This window comes from Corvus moneduloides, chromosome 16, assembly GCF_009650955.1.
Source record: "Corvus moneduloides isolate bCorMon1 chromosome 16, bCorMon1.pri, whole genome shotgun sequence".
NCBI classification, from domain to species: domain Eukaryota; kingdom Metazoa; phylum Chordata; class Aves; order Passeriformes; family Corvidae; genus Corvus; species Corvus moneduloides.
In genome coordinates, this window is record NC_045491.1 from 10,345,244 (window position 1) to 10,371,765 (window position 26,522).

The following is a 26,522-nucleotide window of genomic DNA, read 5'->3' on the forward strand; positions in this document are numbered from 1 at the left end:
GTGAAGCAGTGATGTAGGACGGCTGACAATGTAATGCTGAAAGTGGCTTTCATTTCTGACTATCTTAATGTTCACTTGGGGAAAAATGATGATGTACACGTAGAAATGATCAGCTGCTTATATAAAATGCCATCAAACCTACTTTGTATTTATTTAGTTTATTGAAACACATAGTTAGATGAATGAAAATACAAATGTATTCAATGCTTTAGTAGGACTATTTTGGTAATTTGTATTTTCCTGTAGATATTTTGGGGGTTTTTTATGCTGAGCCTACCAACTGATCCTATTTTCCTGCCTCCTATTCTTCCCACTCCCATAATTGTAAGTTACTGCCTCATTCAGCTTTGTGGGGTTTTTTGGCAGAAGGACCAGGATGCTATGGGTTTTACCATTATGCATCACGCTTTTCTATCTCATCAAGAGTTTTTACACAGAGGTCTGTGGCAGTGCTCTTGGCAGAGACAAGAGCCCTGCCTGTCTTGCTATAGATATATTGCTTATGGATTATTCCCAAGATGTATGGACTTGCACTGAAGTACTGAAAACAGCTTATGAGCTTTTTTAAAAAGCAAATTCTTTCTGCGTGATAGTACAGTAGATCCCATAATAGGCTGTGCTATGGGCTTGTTGACAAGATAGTAATACAAATTAATAGTAAGCATTTGCAACTGCTTTTTCCTTGTAGCTTTTCATATATTTGTATAATCAAATCAGGTGAATTTATTACATTGAATAATGAAATTTTAGGATGACATTAATGGTATCATTCAGGCAACCTCCTCTGTGATTCCTAGAGTATACTCTAATTGCCAGGTAGCGTATGCAGTGTTCTAGGAGAGATTCTTGCCTTCTTGCAGGTCCCTGCGAAATCTGATGGATGCAGAGATGGAGCATTCTGCAGCACTGAGGCAGGAGATGGAGAACTGCAGAAGGAAGGTGGCAGAACAGGAGGAGCGACATGCCACAAAAGTCCAAGCCTTGGCACGGTAAGAAGTGCTGAAAATATCTCAAAAAGTAACTGCAAGGGAACAAGGGAATAACAGAGTCTGTATACAAGAGAAGTCATTTTCAAAAAGCTAAGTTTGCAGAAGAACGTAAGTGATTTAGGACTAAAAATCCTATTGTAAGCAATAGCTGTTGCTAAACATTATCAGCAAGCAAGTACCAAGTTCTGAAGTGGTGCAGCTGTTTTTCCCATAGCTCTAGGAAGATCAGCTGGAACAGGTTTCTCAGGACCATTTCCAGTCAGGTTTTGGGGAGTGTTGTTGGCAGTGACTTGTTGGCAATGCTGTTCCTAGTGGGGTCCAGGCTGCTCATGGCTTTCTTTGCCATGGAGGGGGTGTTGCATGCTCGTGCTCAGCTGCTTGTCCCCCAGGGCTCCCAGATCCTCCTCCACAGAGCTGTTTTACAGCCCTCTAGCATTGTCTGGGTGTCCAGGCTACTTCTCCCCAAATGCAGGACTCTGCATTTACGCTTGTTGAACTTCACAGACATTTTCTGAGTCCAGTTCTCCAGCCTGTCTCAGTCCCCCTGGATGGCAGCACAACCACGCAGTGTCTCTCTGCTCCTCAGTTTGTGTTGTCTATGACCTTGCTGAGGGTGTGCTCTGGCCCAGCATCCAGGTCAGTAATGAAGGTGTTAAACAGCATTGGCCCCAATATTGAGTTGCCTCCAGCTTGACTTTGTGCTACAGTGAAATTGAAAGAATTTTAACGCTCCCCTTGTCTAAACGTGATTCAGCTTAAGAAAGACTTTTGAAGGTAAATGCTGCTGTAACAGTGTGACTTTCTTCTCAAAATTCAAAACAAGCTCTGGAGTAACCATGATGTGTAAGATCTTTACTATACGTGTATAGTAAACAACAAACAATCCAAGAGTTAAATAATCTGCCTTACCCAGAGAGAGGTGTTTGTTTTCTGCATGCACAGGCAGAGTGTTTAGTGTCAGTCACAAAGTACCACAGCTGAGATTCCTATAAGCTTTTTATTACCTATTTGAAATTGTAAACATAAAGCTTTCTTAAAAAAAAGGTATTTAGGATGCTACTAATTCTGCTTTTGATGACACATCAAACCAAACTACTTGCTTTGAGGGAGGGAGAGATATGAATAAGTGGGTTTGACATTCATGTGCTGTTAGGCAATAGAGACAATGCAAATACTTCAGCATTTAATATTCATGTTTCAGGTTATAGGAGTTGTATATTCATATTTCTTTGACTCACTTCCCCCACAATTTTAGAATTTGCAGTGACATATGGGTGAATCAGATATTTGTCATGCACATAGCTCTTTAAAGAATAGATAAGAAGCTTGTATAACAAGACCTGAAGAGATGCTCACTTAGACTAACGAGGTATTTTTGAACAAGTCTGTGTAATTTCTCTTATTGCTATATGGGTGTGTTGTGTTGATTGCTCTTCTGAAAGTCAGTTTGCATTGTCATGTGATAAAAACAGTGTTGGGAGCTGCTTGGGCATGATAAATTCATGTGTCACGGGTTGCTTTGGACTTGGGAGGCATTTCTTTAATGATTCATTGGAACTCATATTCTGACATCCTAACATAAGAAACTTTGTATGTAGTTTTTTTGGAATATAGGTTTTTCTTCTAAATTTTTTATTGGTTTACTTTGTATGCTGTAGGTGATGCTGCTGCAATAATGAGAATAGTAAATTTTTAAAATAAATAATATTTTAAATATTATGCTCAAGAAGTTGAGCAAGCTGAATGATCTAAAGAATTTGAAGCAACAAAAAGTTTGGAATTTCTTTGTGAGTGCTGCATAATGCACTAGGTGAGTACGAGGAAACTAAGTTTCAGATATTTTGAAGTAGTGAAATCTTACTGCTTCCCTTGAAAACAATTGATCACATGACCAGAATAGAAAATTTTCCTCAGTTGTAATGTTCTGAATATTTTAAGGCAAGGGAAATCATTCAGTAACAATCTGACTGTTGTGATTTGATGAATGAATGTTTTTCAGATTATGAGAGCTGATAATTTATGTGTGTCCCCAAAGCTCTTTTGAAGAATTTGACATAAATAGCTTCCTGAAGGCTTTGAGAACACAAATTTCAGTGACACATCAGTCAGTGCTGAAATGATGTCTTCTGGAAATCTTCAGTTACTCAGCTGGTCTCCTGGACTCTCCCAAGAGTCTGTGGCCTCCCAGACAAAATGGTAGTTTACTGAGAGACATTTTCCCAAGTTTCCCAATTTCTCTTTGAAAAATGGAAGAAGTCTTAGGTCAGTTTAATTTCAAGTAGTGGTAATCTCATTGTTTCATGGGAAATATTTGAATAGTTCTTTCATAACAGTTGTTATATTGTTCCAAAAAGGAGCAGGCTCAGGCTCAGCCTATTTGCCAGTCTTCTGATAGGATACACTAACAGTCTCTCTAATATAATGTTGTCAGCTGGTCTTTTTTTTTTTTGTTTTGTTTTGATTTTGGTTTTTTTTGTTCTCATCAATGAACCTTTCTGAAATTGCATGGACATATTGTGCCAGTGGCTTCTTGGCAATACTAAAGTTTTTTAATTGAGATTCTTTTTTTCTGTGTGGAATACTATTACATCCCTTTGGAGGGCAAAGAAATTTATTGAAGTTGACTGTGAAATTGAATAATCTCAGATTGCATATTCTCAGACTATGTTCAGCAATGTTGGAGGAAAGCATATTACAAAGGGCAGGCTTTGCAGCAAGAAAAGCAGATAGAGAATATGAAAATGCACTCTGTGGGGAAATTGGGGATGAGAATTTGGCTCTACTTCATCTTACACTTCTACATACGTCCTGTTTGCTGTAGATTCTGTAACCTAATCTGCCTCCTCTGTCTACTGTCTGTATTACTTACATCACATTGTGTTTTGATTTGGCATTTTCTGTTATTCTGTTTTACAACACTTCTTTCACAGCCATAGCCCTTCAGTGATGGGTGAAATGATGTGTGGTGCCTCTTGAAATGATTCCATCACTTCCCTTAAGCAGCTCCTTAGAGAGAAGAAAAAATACGTCTTGTTCCTGCTTGTGAAAACTAATTTGAATATTCCTATATTAAATGACTTTTTCTTCCTGCTTAGTTAGTTGGTGACATGTCACAAGTCATCAGTAGTTGCTATACACGAAAAAAATACTGGAAGTCAGCACATCTAGTGAGGGACAAAGGAGCTTCCTAGAGAGAGCAGGAGGAAGATTATTTGGTAGCAGGGCATCAGCGAGGGCAGGAAGAAGAGAAGTAGCAGTAGCATGGAGAGGAGGAAGAGAAAGAACTCCTAAACAAGGTGATAACCTCCCAGCCTCCATCTCTGAGTGAGCCCCCAGACAGGGAAAAGGTTTCAGTGATGGCCCTGCTTCAGCTGCAAGCCCCAGCCCATGACAAGCAGTTAAGTTTATCACATTATTCCTCATTGCAGCTTTTTCTGGAGATTGGTTTTATTGTATAATCTTGTTATGTTGTATGCAGTTCAACTTCTACTTCAATGAGTAATAACAGTTCTCATTTTCTTTATTTAATTTAGGGTGTATTTGATGACGATTAACTGTGATCTTGCATCTCCTAATAGTAGAATCATTCAGGTTGGAAGACATCTCTGGAAATCCTCTAGCTCAACCTCTGCTTTATATTCTACATATTGTTGCAGGACATTGTTTATTTTAATTCATTCTTAATGCCTACAGGTTTTTTTATTGTTTGGATATTTGTTACCTTTATAGTATTTCCTAAAAACCTAAACTTTTTTATCAAAACATAGACATCTGTTGGATTCTTGTAGCTTGTTGATTTGTTTTGTTTTATTTTGTTTTATTTCATTTTTCCCAGTGTTGAATTTAGGAATAAGACACTTTTCTGACATAAGCTTCACAGAAAGCACTTGCTAGAATCTGATATATGTGCCAGAAACTTAATTACATTATTCTTCAGGCCACTATACTTGAGATGCATGAGAAAATACTCTTTTTCAAATTCTTTTCTTACCATGCTCATTTTGCAGAAGCCCTAGAGAATTTTTTCAAGAAGCAGATATGTGGTGGAGTTTTGTTTGGGTTTGTTTCTTTCTTTTTTTTCTATTAAGATATAAGAAAATAAATCCTATAATGCCTCTTAATCTGGAACAAAAACTGTATGCTCTATGTTCATTCACTGGACACAAAAAAAGGCAAGTATATGTTTCCTAAATGCAATCTTGTTTTATGCTGCTAAAAGAAATTACCATTTTGACAGAAGTTTTGATTTTCTTTTAGACAAGGTTTCCTTAAATGCTAATTTTTAAATAATGAAATAGAGAGGAAGTGTCATTATTTTTGATTCAAAATTAGGCAGGGAATTGAAGGTATTTGACAACTTACATTTATTATATAATTGATCATTCCTACATATAAGCTATAAAGCTTAATCAACAACGTTCACTAGACCTGCGCTAGTTGAACAAAAGGAATAACTTGTAGGAATACTTGATTGTCATCCTCTGTCATTGTCATTTTCCCCTATATCAGCTCATATTACCATCTATCTTTCAGCTTATTAAATGGAAGAAGTGATCAGGCAGGGAAGTTTGTTACAACAAATTTGGAGAAGGGTGTGCTTTTAGTGGCGCTGTTCTTCCTTTGTTTTCCTGGCTATTTCAGCCTGATTTTTTTTTTTTCTCCCTCTCTATCCCCTTCAACTTGTACTTAGTCTTGTTGCTTATTCTACAGCACAAAATGTGGAACTCTTTGGAGCACTTTAAAGATGCTGAAAACGTGTTGATGTCTGGGCTCATAACAGGTGAACGGTTCTGCTTCAGGTTAGGTGGTGTAGTTTGGATACATTGCAGAAGTACAGCTGGGGCCTGCACATAGAAACATTTAACATCCTTCAATGTGCAGATCTGACCTTTAACTCCTGTACAGGAATTTCTCCTCCTGTGAAATGCTTGTTAGGAATATATCTCATAAAATGCCTCTTGAAGTCATTAAAGCCTTTTTAATGAGTGCTTACTAATTCAGATTAAAAGAACTGTATAAATTCATATACATCAGGATGGGCCCTCTTTGGAATCCAGCTAAATAGTAGTAATGAGAAAGAGATGTCAAAGAATGAGAAATAATAACCTGATAAAGAGGAATATTAGAAAATTGTGACTGGGCCATAGTATCCTGCTTTGAATTTCAGTCTTTTATCAAAAACCTTAAGTAAATTAAAGTCTTTCTCCACTTCATCTGTACTGTATCAATTTTAAGGCACAGTCGTAAAAAATGGATTTTTTCAATGGCTGTCACAGTACAGACAGAAGGTACTGAATCTATTCTCATATATAGAAATGGGGTGATAGATGGTTATTTCATGAGAATCCTTAATACTCAACATATTGTAACTGTACACAGTTACTTTCATGCAGACATTTTTACAGTTCTGGTAAGAAACCTTTTTGTTTAGTTGTCACAGAATTTTTTTTCATGAATGAATTATTTAGGTTTGTTTTAATGTAGTATATAGGATTAAAATGTGTTTTTAATGTTTTTTTTTCCCTTACCCTGAGTATCAACATCTATCTCTGGTGGAAAAACTGATTTGTTCTTTGTAGTCTCAGAAATGGAAAATATCATCAAATGCATAAAATCATCAAGGACTTAAAATTCGATTGTTGAGCAATCAATAGTTTCTCAAATATTTAGCAACCTCCTACTAAAATGCGGAATAGAACTGAGGTTACAAAGTTCAGCCAGCTGACTTGAAATCCATAGGAATGGGAATATAGTGCCAGTCAAGGCTTCTTATAGGAGCAGTATAGCACTGCTCACAGCAGCAGTTTGTGTGTGTATATATAACATATGTAGATTTTATGTGTGTGTGTATATATAGTATGATAAGGACCATCAAACATACTTGCATGTTTTTTTGAATACTTCTAATTCTTAAATAAATTCCCATAAGTAAAATGCCATTTTTTTTTTGTGTATCACCTGTTTACAGCTCTCTGTGCTGTGTTACACGTCCAGGTTCCATTGTGCCTGGAGCACGGCCTTGGCTGGCCCAAATTCCCTCCTCTCTCTAAATACTTGTGGGGTTCCATGCATGTTGTGCTGCATTTGTGGCACCTGCGTATTTCTACCTTGATATTTTCTTAAAGAAGAATAAAAGTTGTTTGAATTCACAGTCTGGAAACATGTTTTAGTTATGTTTCTTCAGTATAAACATTTCTGTCGTACTCGCTTAACTGAATGGGCTTAGACAGATAATTGAATTTTCAGATATGTGATTTGTCAGCTTCGTTTAAAATCCAGTTTGAGCCTTTTCTATTTCCCGCCCCCCCCCCAAATATAGGCTAAAGTGCTTAATTTTGTTAAGTGGAGCCCTGGTAGTGCCTGGTTTGAATACTTGTACACTCCAAAGAGAAATGAGATGGGCACAGGCACTGAAATATGACAGCCGAAGGGATTACCTAAATTTCTTGTCTTATGGTTTTCATTTAGGAATGGTTTGTGGAAAACTTTTGCCTTGAATGTTGTTGCTGAAGTGCTGGCATTTTCTTACAATGATGAAGCCTGTTTCTAGAGCTGAATTATTATTTGCTTGAAATTAGATAGTTGCAAACTACTAAAATAATGATCTCATTTTACATTGGCCTTTCTGAATTTCCTTATGTAGTATCCTATCCTTATGTTTTAGTTGATTGTTGATTTAGATGTTTGTTTGCCATCAATATAGCATATTATAGAAAATTTAAATTAAACAATTAATGGAAAGTTTTTGATTATGAGATAATCTGTTTCACTGCTGTGTTTATGTGGTCCTGGAAAACTAATTTTCCTGGTACTCTGCTGTTGATTTAATATTTAATGTGTAAGTTTTTTTTTTTTCCTTGCATCGTGGTGACACAACTTAGGTAAAGCTCACTATAACAGTCTGTTTGTTTCCATTGAAAAGAACTTTTCATCTATTTTGAGAAAACAATAATATTTATTTATTCTGGTTTTTTTATCAATAGAGAAAATGAGGTGCTAAAAGTGCAACTTAAGAAGTACGTAGGAGCTGTCCAGATGCTCAGAAGAGAAGGTCAAACAGTGGAAGGTAAGGATAAAATTAAGCAGGGGAAGAATCCATGCACAGGGTTTGTTTTTCTGTATGCTGCCTTTGAGGGAGTAATATCTCTCAATACTGAAAATAACATATTTGATATATTTTCCTTTTGAGAAAAATACTGATGTACATTTTTGTACTATTTTTACAGAGCGTTTTCTGGTAGATGAGGTGGTCTTACTTTATTCAATAAGAAATTTTCCAGAAAAAGCTGCCAGATGAAAATTTAGCTTAAATAAAAATCTGTGAATTCATGTGATATTGGAATATAAAAATAAATTTAGTATCTCTAGATTATACTGTTGTTTTGGAGATCAGTATTTGCAGACTGTTTGAAATAGACTCTGTACTGAGTAGTAATGAGCAGATTTTATATCTGAAAGAAAATGAGTGAAGTTATCAGCACTTTTACCTGTTTGTCTTCTGTGGTCTGTGCTAGAAGTATCCATGAGGGGATGAATTGATGTCTTGATGCTGAATCCTTTCCTGGTGGGACCTGCATTTCCACTGGTTACAGAAAGTGTTTAGAGAGCTGAGAGGGGTTTTCAGAAATTGGCACCATCTGTCTAATTTTTTTAATTGTGAATATTTTGGTCATAAAAATGGCTTTATGAATGAATACTACTGCTCTTAGGGTCTAGTCACTGTCCTTATCTGGAATTTCAAAGCTTCATTCATCCCTACAAGGGTATTTGTTAGTGAGAACACATGTTTTTACTTCCGACTTTGCTGGAGTGTAGTGATTCATATTAAGAATTATTCACGAAAACCATGGCTTAAGCTTCCTATAATAGCAGAAATTATCCTTCATTAGGTAGTGACAGTTTCCATGATGAGTATAATTATAGGAAAAGAAAAAAAAATATTCCTAGGCTAGCTATATTCCACCATGTTAAAATTATGCAGATTAGTGAGTGATAAGAATAGAAACTGAGTAGGATGGTCAGATTTTATAGATGAAAAAGGGGGATGGAACAGTACCAACATTTCTAAAAATGAGCACATGTATGCTTTATGCTGGAAGGATATTTAATCAATGCACAGTAATTTTCTATAATATTTATCACTAGTGACCAGAATAAATTTCAGCTACATGCAATATTTGTAATAATTTTTTCTTACATTCTAACTTCACATGTTGTATTTTTATAAAACTAAATTTTTTTCCTCAGCTGCCATTTGAAAATTTAGGTGAAATTTTAGTAGTACTGGGGCCTCTAACTCAAAGTACATAAGCATGTAAATAATCCCTGAGAAGTAGCTGCAAAGAAGGAGTGAAACAAAAAGAGTTGTTTCTTTTACCAGATTTATATAAACTATTGCACCCCTGGTTTGTATACATAATGAGTGATTTTAATGATAATTAATCTTCTGAATGGCATGAAAACAAAAGTCTTAAATGCATTGTAGATTTTAGAGCACAGATTTTCTGTGACTATTTTGAAAGAGAATAAATTGGGCTTCTGCTGTTATTTTTATCACTATAAATAATGAAGGCTCTATATGTTTGCTACAATAATCAGATCAAATGCTATTGAGTATGGCTTTTAAATAGTTTCCTAAAATAATAAATGAAACTCAGCTTGATACTTTGCTTTGTGGTGACTTAAAAAGGCCGAAAAACCCCACTCAGCAAATGTGATTATAAATAAATTACCCAAAAGTCAGAACTATCAGCTTTCAAAATGAGTGATCACTGCTGTAGCCTGAGCAGTTGGATATTGGTATTTAAATATTTAATAAATGAGCATCTTGATTTTTCAGCCATCAGCAGGAGTTGGCTCTGTACCATTTTTCAAACCTGCTTAGATAGAATATTTATATAAAAATGCTGATCTTAGAAGTCTGGCTGAAGAACTTGAAGCAACATTTATAAGAAAAAGATCTTAAAATAGCTTTCAAATTCACTTAATAATAAGCTTCTAAATTTTTCCTCAAAGCAAGAATCAGTTCCCAGGCTCAAGAATATTTAGTCAGATAAATTATGGTCTCTCCTATCTACCTTAGAGTTGCTGTGTATATAGTTCAGATTTTGAAGAATGGTGAAAGCATTTGTTCAACTTCTCTTTTATTAGTGCTTTACTTTTATGTGTTAGCTTGTTTTCTTAGAAATTCATGAGCTATGAGGAAAAGTTGAATTAGATTTTGTGTAACTTGGAGGAGATTTACTTAGAGTAGGCCTTAAAGTGATCTTCAAATACATAAATGATAGCTGGGAACAGGAATAGAGTAAACTGTAGTTTTCATTCACTACAGATAAAAGAAGTAATGGGCTGACATGGCAGGTGAAGGGAGTTTGATTAACTATCAGGAAAACCTTTGTGAGAAGAATATTTAACTTTAAATAGGTTGTGCAGGGAAGCATGATATCTCCCTTCTTGGAAGTTTCTAGGAATAAATTAGACAATTAACTCTCAGGAATGGAATAACTCCAGCTGATTCTGCTTGATGCAAAATCATGAAATACTGGATGAAGTATGGAATGTTCATTCTCAGCCCTATTTTCTGTAATTTCTATGATATGTAAGCAGTCTATGTAAGTAATACAAAATGATATTTTGGAAGCCCAGTAAAAAAAAGGCTTAAAAGAGAAGCATAAGCTTAATTTTAAAAGACTTTGGGCAGGAATTGCAGGTACTACATACATATATTAGACAGCTGTAGTCACAGAACAGCCAAATGTTTTTAGTTTACGTTTTTTTCTGCTAAGATTCCAGTCTAAATATTTCTTACAAAAAAAGGTCCCTGCAGAATCTGTATTTTAGTACTTGTAATATTGTTTAATATTATGGTCTGTTTCGATATTTTAATAACTGTTTCTTATAGAGCTATTGTTTCTAAACAGAATGTCTTGGATGTTTATGGAATTTAATATTTTAATTTGAGGTATCTCTTTGTTATAGTTCTGCCAAACATTTGGAGCACTGATGGTGAATTTACAATTCCAGAGCAAAAGCAAGTAGAAAACAATGAGGAACTGGCCAGCTCTTACGAAAGGAAATTGATTGAGGTAAAGTTTGTACTGCACAGATTTTATGGAATCATAATTGTAAAACAAGGTTTGAAGCTTAAATAGTTTCTTTGCTTCGTTGGTTTCCCCTCCCCCCCATCCCCCTCCCGGAATGTAAAAGATAAATCCGAATTTTTTTTCTTCAAAAATGAAAAGCCTCAGATATTTAAAAGTACTTTTCCTAACGGGGGTATACTTTTATATGCTGATATTAAAATGAAGGTTTTAATAAATAAGCAAGTTTCTTAAGGTTATAACTGATGGTGGTGAAGTTGAAAGAATCAGAGACACTAGGTTTGAGGCTTTGTGTAAATTACAGTGCATAATTACAGGCATGGCTGTGTTGGCAGTTGAGCTTTATTTAAAAGAAGGGCATAGTGAATTGTGTGGCTTTTTCTATGCTTTCGTGCTGGTTTCTGATTGCAAACCGTGTTTCATTTTTGTATCGGTTATTGAATACTGCAGTAAGGAAATGTGTGATAGAAGCTACTACTTCTGTTGATATGGCCACGTTAGAAAAAGTTCCTAAGGCAAGATTTACTTTTAAGATTAATGTAAAATTCATTAAAGGAGAAAAAAAGATAGATTAGGGTTTCATCCTAAATTTAAATACAAATTATTTTCAAGACAAAAGTAATGAAATTTAATATCTAATACCCATATCTCCTATTAAATATTAAAAGAACATTTTTATAGAAAGTAAAACAATTCTGTATGTCTTTCCCTTGCCCAAAATACCCTGAAATTTGATATCCACATTAACTGATTAACATGAAGATGACTAAAAATGCAGGTCATGGATCAAAGTGCTTAATACAGTTCTTCTAAAACATTCATACTTGGTTATCCTTTTCTCATAGGGCCATGTAAAACTAATGCTCTCCCTGACACTTACCTTTAGTTGAGTTCTTCTGACTCCTTTCCTCTGTTCTGTACCTATCAAAAGATTATCTTAAATAAGAACACACCTAAAATCTCCCTCAGCTTTAAAAGTCTCCTTAGTTGTACCAGGTTTGTTCTGCATGCTCAGGAGTTTGTTGCTGATGCTTCTGAGTTTGTGGCAGAGTCAGGGGTGACACAGCTCTGGATGTCGCCACAGGAGAAGCCTTTTTGGCTTGGTCCTTTGCTATGAAACATGAAGTGATATTTTCTTTGTCATTTCTCTGGAGACTGCTCTCAAAGGTGGTCGTGCTGGGCAGTGGAACTGCAGTGGTCTCAGGCCCTTAGGTTTTCTTTTGACAGCAGGTGTTTAGAGTTCTCTGAGCGTGGAGCCTCAAGTGTTAGCCTCACTTGACTTTTATTTGGGTTTGTGTTCTTTAAACTGTTTTCTTGTATAGGAAGGAACAAATTTAAATGATCCTCTGTCCAAGGGAAACTTAGCTTATTTATACTTTATTTTTTTGCTTCAAGCATATTGTTATGGAGAAAAACAACTGTGAAGATGATTGAAGTCCCAGTAGGGAAATTTATTGCTTAAGCTTCGTTGTGGATTGAGTAAAGGAACAAATGACACAAAATGTAACTGAAAGGGTATAATTATGAGGAGACTTCTTCATTGTTTTAGCAGACTTTGATGCAGGAAAAATTAAAGGAACTTAATATTGTTATTCATCGCTCCTTTTGATTTGCTGTGATGGTAATGCATTTTTCTTTGGCAAGAAAAAATATTGAAGTAACTTAGTTGCTAATAAGTGATATCTGCCGGTTGTCCTTTTGATAATACATAACAAGTGATTTGCTGTTTTATTTGCTGTTAAATTTCCTTTTTATTATTTAACTTTGCTAGGGACACTTATAAATTTTTGCATTACTTGTAGTGTTTTGAGAGAGTTGTTGAACTTACATTTTAATCGAGTCTCCAAGTAGAAAGTTATTTCAAGGACATCCAAATTAGAGGGAGAGAAAATAGTCACATCAGTCTGGATTTGGTTCTTCTGAGAGACAGGCACTGAAAAATCAAACATGATTTCAAATATGTAAACTACTGAGCTTTGTATCAATTCATAAATTTTTATACTGCTTTTGATAACCAATCAACAGCAGTATTGCAGCTTTTCCCTGTGAATTTGCAACTAGTTATGTGCTGTATCTCTGTACCTGAAATGCAAGGAAATTCTGCCTTCCAGCCCACGCTCTGTGTAATTAACAGTGACCTGTTAATATTAACCTGATATTCTTAAATGTTACATCACCTAGTTTAAATTGGAATTAGTGGTTAAGCTAGTATGGAAAATAATTTTTCTGAAGTTAATAGTATTATATTACCGTTTGCTCTAGTATATCGTTGGTGGTGTTTAGCTTTTTTTTGCATATGTGTTACAGTGATGAATTACTGGATTTGAAGGACTCCCTCTAATATAAAAAGAAATTGGAAAAGAACACTTGAAGTTCACCTCAAGAAAATTATTTTTATTTTTTACTTATAATCAATGATGTCAGATCCTGGCTTGTCAAATTGAAGCTGGTTTTTTTCTGTTTGCTTTGATTCTGTGAAGGATGCAGGTTTGTGTAGAACAAAGCACAAAATTAAAAGCAGGCACTAAATTAAACTGAATTCAACTGCTTTATTTTGGGGCACTTCCCTGAGGAAGAGGGAGAAGGCAGAGTAATTCAAGAGAAGGAAATAATGAAATTCACAGATAGTAATGAACTGCTTCCAGAAGGGAAATTATGAACTCTTAAGAGATTTGGCAGTAGTTCAAGTCCCTGTGCTGTTGAGGTGCCTGGATTGAAATTCATGTTGTTCAGCTGTGCTTTTGTGCTGTTACTCCGTTGCCTCTGCTGTTCTCTACCTTTGGATGGGGGGTATGAGGAGGAAGGAGGCATTCCAAGAGTTGCTGGAACTGAGGAACAGGTTCTTTCTGCTGGGTCAGCCCACTGGAAGGGGCCCAGCAGTGCCCTCTGCATTCATCTGACTGCTGGAACTTTGCATTCTCGTCATTCCCCAGCCCTGGCACTCTCAGAACATCCTGTATCACCTGATGCTCTCTTGACTTAAAATGCAGAGCACAACCACAGCCACACTTGGTGCCCAAAGAGGCCACTGTTTACCTTTGAGAACAACCTGTGCCACAGCCTAACTCTGGCATTTAGACTCCTCTGACCTCTCACAGATTTGCCTGGAGTGATTGACTTCTAGCTCCAATCCTATTAAAATCCCAATTAAGAGTGAAGAATACACCACTTATGAATTATTGACAAAGTCTAATGCAGTTTGTGCATTTTGCATTATTCCCAGTTCAAAATATTGTGATTAGTTTGTACCTGTTGAGTGCTGCATTCATCAAAGAATTAAACTGAGAACAGGAGTTAATGAGTGTTTTATTAGAATCAGTTGTCATATGATCTCAACTGGCGGGAATAAAATTTGACATGAAGTTGTATTTTGTCCTGTTGAATTCGATATCAGAACTGCATTTCAAGGCATGAGTCAAAATTACAGCAAGGTCTGTTCTTAATGATCAGTTCATACTAATGTATTAGCAGTACTTGGAGAGTATGGTAAAAGAAATTGATATACATTTAAGAAATTACATAGTGTGATTTTTTTTTTTTTTTTCCAATTCAGAACATAATTATCCCTTGGCTTTGCTTTCAGGTGGCTGAAATGCATGGGGAGCTGATTGAATTCAATGAGAGGCTGCATCGTGCTTTGATGGCCAAGGAAGCTCTGGTGTCCCAGATGAGACAAGAACTAATTGATCTGAGAGGGCCGGTGAGTATTTGTCTGTTGCACTGTAGAATATCCCTCTGGAATAGGCTCAAACCTTACTCATGATGAAATATCTATTAGCTTGTAAGAAATAACAGACCTGTGAAGAATTGGCTTTGCATAATTCCTTTCCTAACTATCGTAGATTATGCTTTGCATTTTACATCTTCCTTTTAAAGCAAAGAAGATATCCTTTGATGTTTGTTCTAGCTATAAAATAAGGTAAAAAGCTATTGCTGCTTCAGTTCTAAATGCTCTTGCAATCCAGTTTTCTAGCAACTGCTACTTCCTTTGATTCTACAGGCATTGGTCCATCATGGCGTTTTTATGAACTTTCGTACTTATATAATGTTTTGTAAGAGCACAGCTAAAATAAAATGCTCATGTGTCCTTCCCTTAATGGAATTTGGCTGTAAAAGAGGTTCTATGTGCTTTGTATTTTCCTGTAAGTTGCTTATACACACAAAGTACTTTGTTTTAGCATCTTTTGCTTGTAAAGGCCTAATAATGATGTTCTTTCCTGGGTTTTCTATATCTTTCAAACCCTTTTACAAACCCCAACTTGTTTCTTTACAAAACTGTAGCAAATTCTAACATAAAGGACTCACAAAGGTGATACGTTCACAATCCATTTGCAGGATTTTGTTTTTCTCTTATTGTTCGTCAGTAATAGTTGTTATTGGCATTTATAAAATTGAATGTTGAATTGTAATTTCCTTATAATATTATGCTTTCTTAATTGAAAGCATAATAACCAGTGTGTGGAAATTATTTCTGTTTTGTAAATATAGGTCCCTGGAGATCTGAGTCAAACATCTGAAGATCAGAGTTTGTCAGATTTTGAAATGTAAGTTTCATAATTCACAATTTTTCTCTTCATACTGTCTTTATGAGAAAGGAGAATAAGCAAACAGATTCAATAATTTGCTTTTCCTATATTATTTCCAATAACTCCATTCTTAGCTGTGGTGTTCCATTGTTAAAAAGTACGGAGAGCTGCACAGACCATGCCCCAGTGTAGTTAAGAATGCTGAACTCAAGGAGTTTAGATTTAGGAAGATTCCCTTGGAGTGCTTTTTAAGTGTCCTAGATCTTGGTATTCTGCTGCACCAACAAGTTACTGGTTTTAGTGCTTTGGGTTTGATGGGTGCTGGTTGCTGTTCATCATGTGATGGACTTTCTCATTTTTACAGAATAGCTCCTAATCAATGCTTACAAAAAACCCCAAACCCCAAAACCCCCACAAACAACCCACCCAGATCATTCTAGACTGTTGTGATTTGGAATTTTGCCTTTAGCAGTCAAACTAATGAATCTTGCTTTTGTGGATGGGGGGGTGAAAATGTAGCTGATGCGTTTGAATCATAGAAATTTGGAGCTGGGTGACAAAGAGTGGATGGAAATGCCTTCTGCGTAATTGTGCAGTGCTCTTCTGTTAGTTAATGAACTTTAGCTGAGGTTTGTGGCCGAAAATGTTGAATTTGTTGAAGTGAATAATTTTTGCTTCATGTGTATAATCAAATGTTGTCAAATGCATGCTGTGAAAATAAACCCAAAACCCAGAAAACCTGCAGAAGGAATTGTTTCAGCTGGGTTAATTTTAGGGACCATTTTTAGTCCCTGCACGTATAAAAAGTTCAGGCAGAACTCCAATTTTTCTGCTTTCAGATTTTCATTTGAAATGTTGCTTTGTTGATCACTTTGATCATTATCTAAATCATTGCATGTAGTTGCTTTGCAATTCTTATACATAAATATGATTCCCTATTTTAAGTTTTTCCCTCTCCTCCTCAGATCAAATCGTGCTCTTATTAATGTTTGGATTCCCTCAGTCTTTCTGCGTGGAAAAGCTGCCAATGCATTCCATGTTTATCAGGTAAGTGAGACAGCTTAACAGGGATTTTGTGTGAAAGTTTCTGACTGAAGTAGCACATTTTAATAATTTAAAGCTCTTCATGTAATTTCATTAGAGATCAGCTAATGAGCAGCAGCAGTAACTTCATATATATTCATCCATAGGATTGTGTTGATTATTCAAAGAGCATATTTTGAGGGTTGACTGTTAGTAGTTTAATACTTTAAAAGCATGCTAATAAGATGACTCCATTGGTCAGGGAGTGCAACAATTCAATATTAATGAGTAACGCCTTCTTCAATGTGCATGTACATGTTTTACTTCAATTTTGGGGATAACAATGACCAGAAATGTTGCTTGACAGACAGATGTGGTTTACTGTAGTAGCTCACTTGAAAACATCTTGAATAATGAAACAGTTCTTCACTGTGTGTTATTGAACATGTTCACATTGTGTTCTGCCTTGGGCAGGTCTGAATTTAGGGGTTTGTGCTCCAGCCCAGCTTGTAGTTGAAGCACTGAAATTTTATACAGTTCCTTGATTCCTGGATTCTTGGTTTCAGAGCAGTGACACCCTCCATGGATAGAATGGCAGGGTGGACTTCAGACACTCTCTAATGTGCTGTCCCAGGTTGTTTGTATTTCTTTATTTGTGGATTGTTAGCAGCTGCAAAATTTCTCCACTTTTGTTTCAGCCACATGTACTTCTCAACAAGATTGCTGAAGCTTGTTAACATTCCTCTCACTCTGAGTGATGTTTTTTTTGTAGAATTTTGAATCATTTATGAAGTGTTGGCAGATAGTTGAAAAATACAGGAAAACACCCACCTTTCGGCCAGTAAAAGACAATGAAAAATAAGACTTGAGGTAATGGAAAGAAAAGCCACCAGGATGGGAACAGTTAGTAATTTGTTCAAAAGCACTGAATAATCAATCAAATTGAGATGCACAGGTGTGTGGAAATCTAACTTGTTGACAAGTGTAATTATTTCTGTCTTCCTGGCTTTCACATATTTCTCCACTCTGCTGTCACTGGGTACACATTCACAAACCCAGACACAAGTCTGCCATCACAGAAATTCTTAAAAGCATCCATATCTCACCCCACCTGTTACTCTAATGATGTTGCAGATCCATGACCACTAGAAGAGCTCTGCTTTCTACTGCTTCTTTCCTAAGTTGCTCTGTGTTGTTTTTCATCCTGCTTGAGCAGGGAGAGTGGACCAGATGGCCCACTGTGGTCCCTTCCTTACCCATTCTGTCAATTCTTTGGAGAATTTAATGTATTTTTAATTTTACTTGTAACTTGGTATCAAATTAGATTACTAAAGAGTCCGATATTTGTCATGCAGTTTCACTGAACATCACTGTACAAGTGTCATTGTGAAAGCCTGCAAAGTATGCAGAATTCACATATGCTATAGGTGTTCTGAACATTCAAAAGGAAAAATGTTGAGATAAGCCAAGCTTCCCAATTTGTAAGAGATTCAGAACTTTACCCAAAATCTGCTGATGTGAGTAGATGTTGCTTGTCTTTAATGGAAAACAAAGAACTTGTATTGAAGGCTAAGCCTCTTGAGAACAGGAAAAAAGGAAGCAAAATATTTCTGAAAGATTGGAAATTCTGAATCTACAAAAAGACAATCTTGAGAATTTTATTAGGTTTTTTATGTCTACAGTATAAAGTCATAATATTGGGCATTCATAGTGTGCAAAATTTTGTTTATTTGTGTATTTGAAAAATGTACAAGTTCTTCTGAATATGCTTCATTCATTATCTTTTCACACTTGCAATTCACAATTTTTTTTTAATGTGAAAAGTTAAATATAACTATGTATAACAGAGTGTACTCAGACTAGTTTGTCTTCAGTTACAGAACAGCACAGGATATCATAGAATTTTTCCAACTTTGTCTTTTAATAGTTAAGAGAAAAAGCAACCAAGAATTACCTGTAGAAGTGGCCTAAAACTTCTATAATTCTTGTTAAACTTTGATCATGGCACCTCTTGAGATCTTTCCTTATTAAAGAATTTGTGAATATCATTCCTGCCAGTTTTTGGTCTCAATAACAGGAGTGTCACTGGTTTTCTTCCACTGTGCATCTGAAAGAGAAGCATTTTCCCAAACAGACATATACAATACTGTGATGAAACATTTGAAGTGAGTGCCACATCTCTGATCAATTATATAGTCATGTGCTTGCTGAATATATATTTTATGTTTTATAGCGACCAGGAAAGCATTAATTTAGAAAACTTCAGAATAGCTTCAGTAACAGCACTGTGCATTTATCTTATTAAATCTCTGCCAAAACACATGCTCCTGATTACAGAGAATTCGATTCAATGTTGAAATTGTGGAAGAGGATATTTACCAGGCTGCCAGTATGTCCTGAACAGACCCAGACTGGGAGTGCAATTAGGATAAATGAGTAAGCTCATTTCTGAGAGTCCTTTTATTCATAATAAACATCATTTTTACTGCCTTATCATTTATTTCTCCAGTGGCAGAAAATTAAAATGTATGTATAACTCTTTGTATCAGCTACATGAGAAATGACTTGTGGTATATCAATCTAAAGGAAAGTAGCAATATTACAGAATATTGGTGTGGGTGAGATCATTACCAACACCTTTAGGAGTTCACATTTCTCTTGGGAGTACTTGAGTAAACAGATGTAAAAACTGACTCTTGGTTGTGCTGATTAATTCTGAGAAAAATACATCAAATGATCTTTGGAGAAAGGTAAAGTGTGCCAGCTGGAACAGGCAAAGTTTGAAATTTTGATTTGGTTAAGCATGATTTTTTGATATGCTAAATACTTATGACTGTACTTAAAGCTAATTGGTAATCAGCCCTAAAGTGCTTAACCTGACTCAAAATCAGATCATATGTGTGATACTATCAGGGTAAGATGTTGCTACTAAATGAAGATGCTACAAAAGGGCATGAGCCTTGACAGTTGGTATTCCAAATGCAGTTCATGTGAGTGTATTTCTGATAGGGCTTTATTTCTTCTGCATTTTCTATTATTAAAAAGCTAAAGAGATTGTCCTTCTCTCCCCTCCTCTAGTGAGCCACCTTGTTAACCTTTGCTGATTTGGAATTGTGTGTTTCTGGAGCACTTCACGTGAAGGAGAGAGCAGGACTATGCCAGGGGAGACTTGCTATGTCACAATTATTGTTGATACACTTTAGAATTGTTGTGCCTCTTCTGTCCCTTTTTGCTTATAAATAGGTATTTTATAGCAGAAAATAAACTGTGTACGTATCACTTGCCTTGGAAATAGCCAAAAGAGGGTGGAAAGAGTTGCAGAGCATCTTAAGTAGTTTGGAAAACTCAGTTCTACAGTATCTGTCATCTGTTTTCATGGACTTATAAATGCTTCTGAAGAATGTAAGAATTAGGAGAAATTAATATGGGTTGCTGTGCCTCTTCGAAATCAATGCAAATTTTGCACTTGCGCTTCTTGAACCAGGAAAAGAAATTAATGACAAGTTAATTTGTGTATCAGGAGGGTCTGACCTGGACAGGATAAGCATAGACTCCTGCAGGAGTTTTGTTATTGTGCTTGCTTTTAAAAATATAATTTTATTTTTTTAAATTTAATTCAGATTTGTAATGCTGTTTTGAAGGACATTTCAAAGCATTTATTTTTGTGTCATGTTAACATCTGTTTCGGATGTTCAAAATCAGTGCATTTTTCAGTCTTAAAAAAACCCAGATGTTGCTCTTCAGTAAATATAGCAGGAAAAGTTTCCAGCACCAGCATAATTGTCACATAGTTAGAACCATCAAATAGTTTCTTTAATTTTTGTTAAGGATTAAGGATTCTGGACAAGCTCAGAAATAAGGCTGTGGACTACAAAAGCAAGCAGCATTTTATAATGAATCCTATTAGATGTGGAAATTTCAATCAGACCTCTGTATTTGCAGAGTTACACTGCACTCTTGCAGTAATGTTAAACTGGCAGAATTAACTGGTTATGAATCTTAAGGATTTAAAAACAAGCTCTGGAAATGTAGCCAAATTTTATGCTCAATTTGAATGGTTGAGTTCAAGGGGACAGTTGTGAGCAGCAGATAATTCAGTGCCCTAGTTTAGCACTGTTACTGTCTTAAAAATTAACAGAGCTGTAGATCTGTATCATTCAACTGTGGCTATTTCAACAATTAGAGGGTGTATAAATTTTAGTGGAAAATATATTTAGAATTGGATGTGCACTTCAGTGCAGTTACTGAGTTCAATTAAAAATATTTTTTCACTTGTTTTCTCAGAACATAAAATAGTAACAGAAAAATGCATATTTTATAATCTCTGTTCACCATGGAGTTGTTATGGGTTGTTCTCATTCTGGATTATTCCTTGTGGAGAATAGCAGATTGTCTGTTTTAAATGAAATGCCAGTAGCAGATCTTATTGAATAAATAAAGAATAAATCTCCACATGCAGTGCACCAGGAATTCAAAGGTGAAAGAGCTGAAAAGTGACTGGTAAATAGCTTCTGGCTTGCATACCAGAGATTTTAAAGTAGCTAATCTGACATAATTTTTAAAAGGATTTAAGGACGTCTAAAAACCAAGTTGTTACAAATAATTAAGAAAGGGATAAACAAATAGAAAATGCTGTTATGCTGTGTATAATCTCTGGTTTATCTGTGTGCAGTTCTACTCCTCTCTAAAGAAATATATCAACTGCAAATAATATGGATGAGGAAAAAAAATCTTTGTCACTGGAGGAGCATATTAGAAATTCTCAGCTTGCATGAAAGGCAACTGAGAGGGGAGTACAATAACAGTCTTTCAAATCATTAAGGAAATTGAGAGATTTTTAACTGTTTCAAAATGCGAATTAGAGCATTGATTGAAACTGTTGCATTGCAATTTCAAAACAACTGCATGACAGTGGTTTTCTCCACAATGTATAATTGAGGTGAATACTGAAAGTTTGTGGGTCTAGAAAATAATTGAGCCAATTAAATTGAAGAAAAATCAATCCAAACACAAAGATGTGACTTCTTTCTAAGGAAATCCCTGGGTAATGATATTTTGGAATAAAAAATACCACTATACCTTTTGTTCATATTTAAATGTTCTGGATAAAATATATTTCATAATTCTCCAAGGAATTTTCTGAACTGTTGAAATCCATGTCCCTTACTGTAAGAGCACAGTGCAAGAAACTTGGAGGTTGTGGTATAACTAAAAATGACTTGCCCTTGCAATGTTATGCTAATAATGACTAATTTAGACCTAAAATGGAAATATTAGGTATGATGATGAAATATCTTTCCTTCCAACTAATGTTTATCTTCCGTGCATGGCAAGCTCACTCTAAATGTCTTCAGAGCACATCCTCTCTTTTTATACTTGCTCAAGTTTGTTTTGCTTCAGGTTTAGATCTTGACTCCTGTCTTGCCATTCATTAGCACTGACAGATTGCTAGTACAATTAATTTTGCACCTGAGTAGAAAAATTAATTAGATGACCAATTGATGTCTTTATTGCCAATCAACAAATCATAAGGATTGTTTAGACTACACTGGATGAAATTATCCAGGCTGTGACAGGAGCTCAGCCTAGACACTCGTAACCATGTCTTCTAGCAAAAACTTTAGAACAACTGCAGTTAACCAAAAGAAGATTCGGAGGCTTATTCTCTTACAGAGTTTCTGATGGTATTACTGAGTGGCAGACTGATTAGTTATAAGCACTACAGGACACAGCCACATATGGAGAAACTAATATATTTTGTACGAAGTCACACTTAAGGAAGCCTAGTCTATTAAATTTAAATATTAAGCCACTTTGGAAAGCCAGGGTCATGCTGGCAAAAGTCTTCTCTTCCAAACAACCTGCCTTCTCTAGTTAACTGGTTGCTTTCTGGTGACTGCTATTTGTGATCTCTCCAGTTTGTTGCTCATCTTTTTTGTGTGGCAGGCATTGCTCAGTCAGCCTACCATTAGAAAATAATTTCTTGTCTAAAATATTCATGGGCGTACAGACAGAATCCAGATCAGAATTTTTAAAAAATTGCATTTTCATTTTACCTCTAGATGGTGATAGTTAGATGCAGTTTCTTTAGTGTCTGTGAAGCAAGTTGATTATTGCAATAATATTATTTAGTCGTATTTCTCCACTGTAGAGTGTCTTATTTTCCGTATACATACGGATTCCACTTTCCTGTGAAGTGTACAGCAAATGCCATTAGTCATGCCTTTTGTAGCTATAATTACCAATGCCTGACACTTAAGATAATGAAACTGAGATTTTATGATTCCTAAGTGATATCAATATTTAAATGGCTTCTTGCAAATCCGCCTTGTTTGCAGAGCAGTGAACACATTATAAACCAAATAAGTTTAAAGATTAATATGCTAATCAGACAGGGCTGTTACCATTTGCATATGAATAGGATGCCCTAAGGCTATAATCAATAAACATTTCTTACAATTTTTTTGTTCCTTTGACTATCTTTAGTCTTGCTCTTTAGTATTGACTGACATATTTGCTCATAGTATTTCTTTTTATATTACTTTAAATGATGTTTTAAAACCTGATGTTTTCCTCTGCACTTCTCTGTAAAGGAAGAGCAATACGCTTTCCTATGAAAGGGCTTTTGTCAGGATTATTTAGGTTGGAAAACACCTCTAAGATCATTGAGTCCAACTGTTCCCCAGAACTGCCAAAGCCACCACTAACCCATGTCCCCAGAACCCACATCCTCATGGCTTTTAAATTCCTCCAGGAATGGTGACTCCACTTCTGGTGTGGGCAGCCTGTTCCAGTGCTGCACAGCCCTTTCCATGAAGAAGTTTTCCCTAATACTCAGTGTAAACCTCCCCTGGCACAGCCTGAGGCCTTTTGCCCTTGTCCTGTCTCTGTTCCCTGGGGGCAGAATCTGAACCCCACCTAGCTCCAAGCTCCTGTCAGGGAGTTGCAGAGAGCAAGAAGGTCTCCCCTGAGCCCTCTTTTCTCCAGGCTGAGCCCCCCCCAGCTCCCTCAGCTGCTCCCCGCAGGACTTGTGCTCCAGACCCTTCCCCAGCTCCGTTCCCTTCTCTGGACATGCTCCAGCCCCTCAGTGTCCTTTTTGCAGTGGAGAGGGAAGAATTTTCACAGAAACACAGTATAAAAGAGATGGAGGAGAACAGTATCTGACACCCAAAAATTTTTGAGGGGGAGAGCGCCCAGCAAATTCTTTGGGTGAGAGATGAAACAGGGAAAGCACAGTCCAGGATCTGCCAGCTGGGCCTGTTGACCTTGAATTTAATCACAGGCAAGCATGGCCTTGGTATTTCCTTGAAGGTTGAAAATGGAAGACAATGGACTGGCAGTTAAGAGTTGAAAGGTAAGCAATAAACTGCAAAAATTAAACCCAAATTTGCATTTTATTTTCCTGATACATGATGAATTGGATGACTTCAGCAGCTGCAGCACTAAGCAGGCAAAAAGGAGAAATAAATAGTCTTCTAATCATATTCCATTTCAGTGCAACTCAGGGCAAGTAGAGAAGAAAATGAACTGGAATGATTGGGAGAATTTGAAAGAAAGATGTGGCTCATGACATTCTGGGAGTGATTTGAGAGTGCATGAGCCAAAAAGGTTGAATATCCCACTTTTTCTGGAGTGGGACCCAAGGATGTATTAAAGAAGCATAAGAGAAAGCATAAAGCAGAAAAAACTTTAAGTAACTGGGGTGGAGGGAGTATACAAAGATGAGATCAGTCTTCAGAGACTTCTATAATTATTTATTTTTCTAAAGGAAACCGTAGTACAGCTTACTACATTGATTTGTTTATTGAAGTGCTGGATGCAAAAATAGTGGGAAATTAGAATTAGAATTTCTGCTTTCAGATTACAACTACTGCAGAAAGAAGCAAATAATTTATAATTTATAATCAATAAATATTTAAAACAAATACGAGTTATGTTATGTGTTGTAGAAACTGATTGATGAGAGAGCCTCCTTCCCCTTGCCTGAGCACCCAAAATATTTCATTTGGAGAAAAAGGCAGCACTATTGTAATTTTACCTATTTTCTTTTCTGCAGAAACTTCTTTCACTGCAGGGGTTGTCATGCATTACAATGACTGTATGGGTTCAAAGTGCATGTTTGTGAAATGACGTTAATTATCTTGGGTTATTATAAGTTGTATTTTGCTGCCAAAAGGAACTTATTATGCTATTGAATGATTTTTTTTGGGGGGTGCTGATTTGATTTGTATATAAAAAGGCAAAAAATACTGATTCCATGCAGCAAAAGTGGAGGCAGTGCTGCCTTTGTTCTTTACTGGCCAGTCACTTTAGTGCTGTTTTGGTAAATAGAAGCAGAACTGTGACTGCAGAAGCACAGTGATCGTTACTCTACATGTCTGTAGTTGAGTGGATAAGCCTAAAATGTGTGACATTTTTCTATTTAGTGGAACAATACTGGCTGTTCTTAAGGTTCATGCTTTGGTATCCATTGTGTCATGTATTTGATACTGTATTGTTCATTTTTATGAACTAGGTAACAGAAACTTGAAGATTTAATGTAAAATATATTCTAGTATTTGTAGTCTTTGTGCAAGTGGATAAAATGGTCATATTGAAATAAAAGCTTATTCACTCTAATTCCTGTTATGTCTCTATGGCACACAAAAAGCTGCTCCTATCACAGCTGAAAAGTTTCATTGTTCCATTTGTTTTTCATTATGCAGAAAATTCTTAAATTGGATCGTTTTGAAAGGGGGAACTTAACCATAAATGCAGGCCTGCAGCTGTCTCAAAATATAACTTGCATTTGTATTCATTTCTCACAATTCAGAGGTAACTTTGGAGAATTGAGCTTGAATTTATATTCCTAACAGAATACCATTGTCCTGAAGTGAAGTCAAATGAAACTGGTTCTTATTTTTTTTTGATTAATACTTTTTACTTCTTCTATAAGTTTTGAGTGCAGAAGTACATAATTTTGATAAAATGTAAGTAGATTGAAATACATCACTCCCATTTCATAGTGTGCTTTTCTAACAGGAAAAAAGATAGTTCCAATCCCCTGAAAACAATTATTTCTTAAATGGTAAACTTTGATGAAAATCTCTTTAACTTCATATTCCTGAATATTTGAGAAGTACTTTAAAGTTGAACCAGAGTGTTAAGAATTAAAAAAACTATATCATCTGAAGTGTAAAACTATGGACCAATGGTTCTCTAAGATTTACAGTGTTATTTAAAAGCAAGTGTAAGGGGAAAACTCACCAGTCAAGCTTAACTGAGTTAACATTAAAAAATAGTGGTGCCAATTATCATGTTCTGGTTTTGTGTTCATGCTGATTGGGCTGTCCCTACCAAACCAGTTGCTAATTTTCCCTTTTGTTATCACATGCGTGGGCATTACTTTGAAAGGATGTTACAGACAGGAGGATCTCCAAAAAACCCTTTTTTATTAGTGAGGGAAAGGAAGTTAGAATTACAGTAATACAGTAGAATTACAGTAATACAGAAGTAATACTTTTTCTCTCACCCTTTTTTTATCCCCTTGTAATGCTTACTTAGCTGGTAAATGTCACAGTAGCTTCCTTAGTGTGGATCGGTCTCTTTTGCATTCCTTATGCTGTCCAGCACTTTTCTCCTTGCTCAAAACTATGACCTCGTCCAGCCTAGGACTGGTTCTTTACAAATATTCTCAGTATTCTCTATGTCCTTTGAAGTGTTCTGCTGCTGAAATGTCCTGAGTTCTCTTGCATCTTGTGCCATTTTTATATGTGGTTTAGTAGAGTTTTCACTGCTCACCTTCCCTTAACATTATTCCCTTCCCCTTGGGATGGGCCATGGACTCACAAGGACTTTGACTTCAGCATTTTTGTATTTGTGGAGCTCGCATCAATAGAGTTCTC

At 35.9% G+C, this 26,522-nt stretch overlaps 1 protein-coding gene across 4 annotated transcripts in view; it reads left to right on the forward strand.

Annotated features, from left to right (window-relative positions):
- SNX29 (sorting nexin 29) overlaps positions 1–26,522 on the forward strand; it is a 114,603-nt gene that overhangs the window by 26,034 nt on the left and 62,047 nt on the right. For 3 of the 4 annotated variants that reach the window (XM_032126444.1, XM_032126443.1, XM_032126445.1), the window contains exons 13-18: positions 861–989; positions 7,973–8,055; positions 10,968–11,074; positions 14,673–14,789; positions 15,578–15,633; positions 16,581–16,662. In XM_032126444.1, the coding sequence (XP_031982335.1) occupies positions 861–989; positions 7,973–8,055; positions 10,968–11,074; positions 14,673–14,789; positions 15,578–15,633; positions 16,581–16,662 (574 nt within the window). Of the gene's footprint in view, positions 1–860; positions 990–7,972; positions 8,056–10,967; positions 11,075–14,672; positions 14,790–15,577; positions 15,634–16,580; positions 16,663–19,716; positions 20,180–26,522 lie in introns of those variants that run through there. The other variant, XM_032126446.1, reaches the window with a different exon arrangement.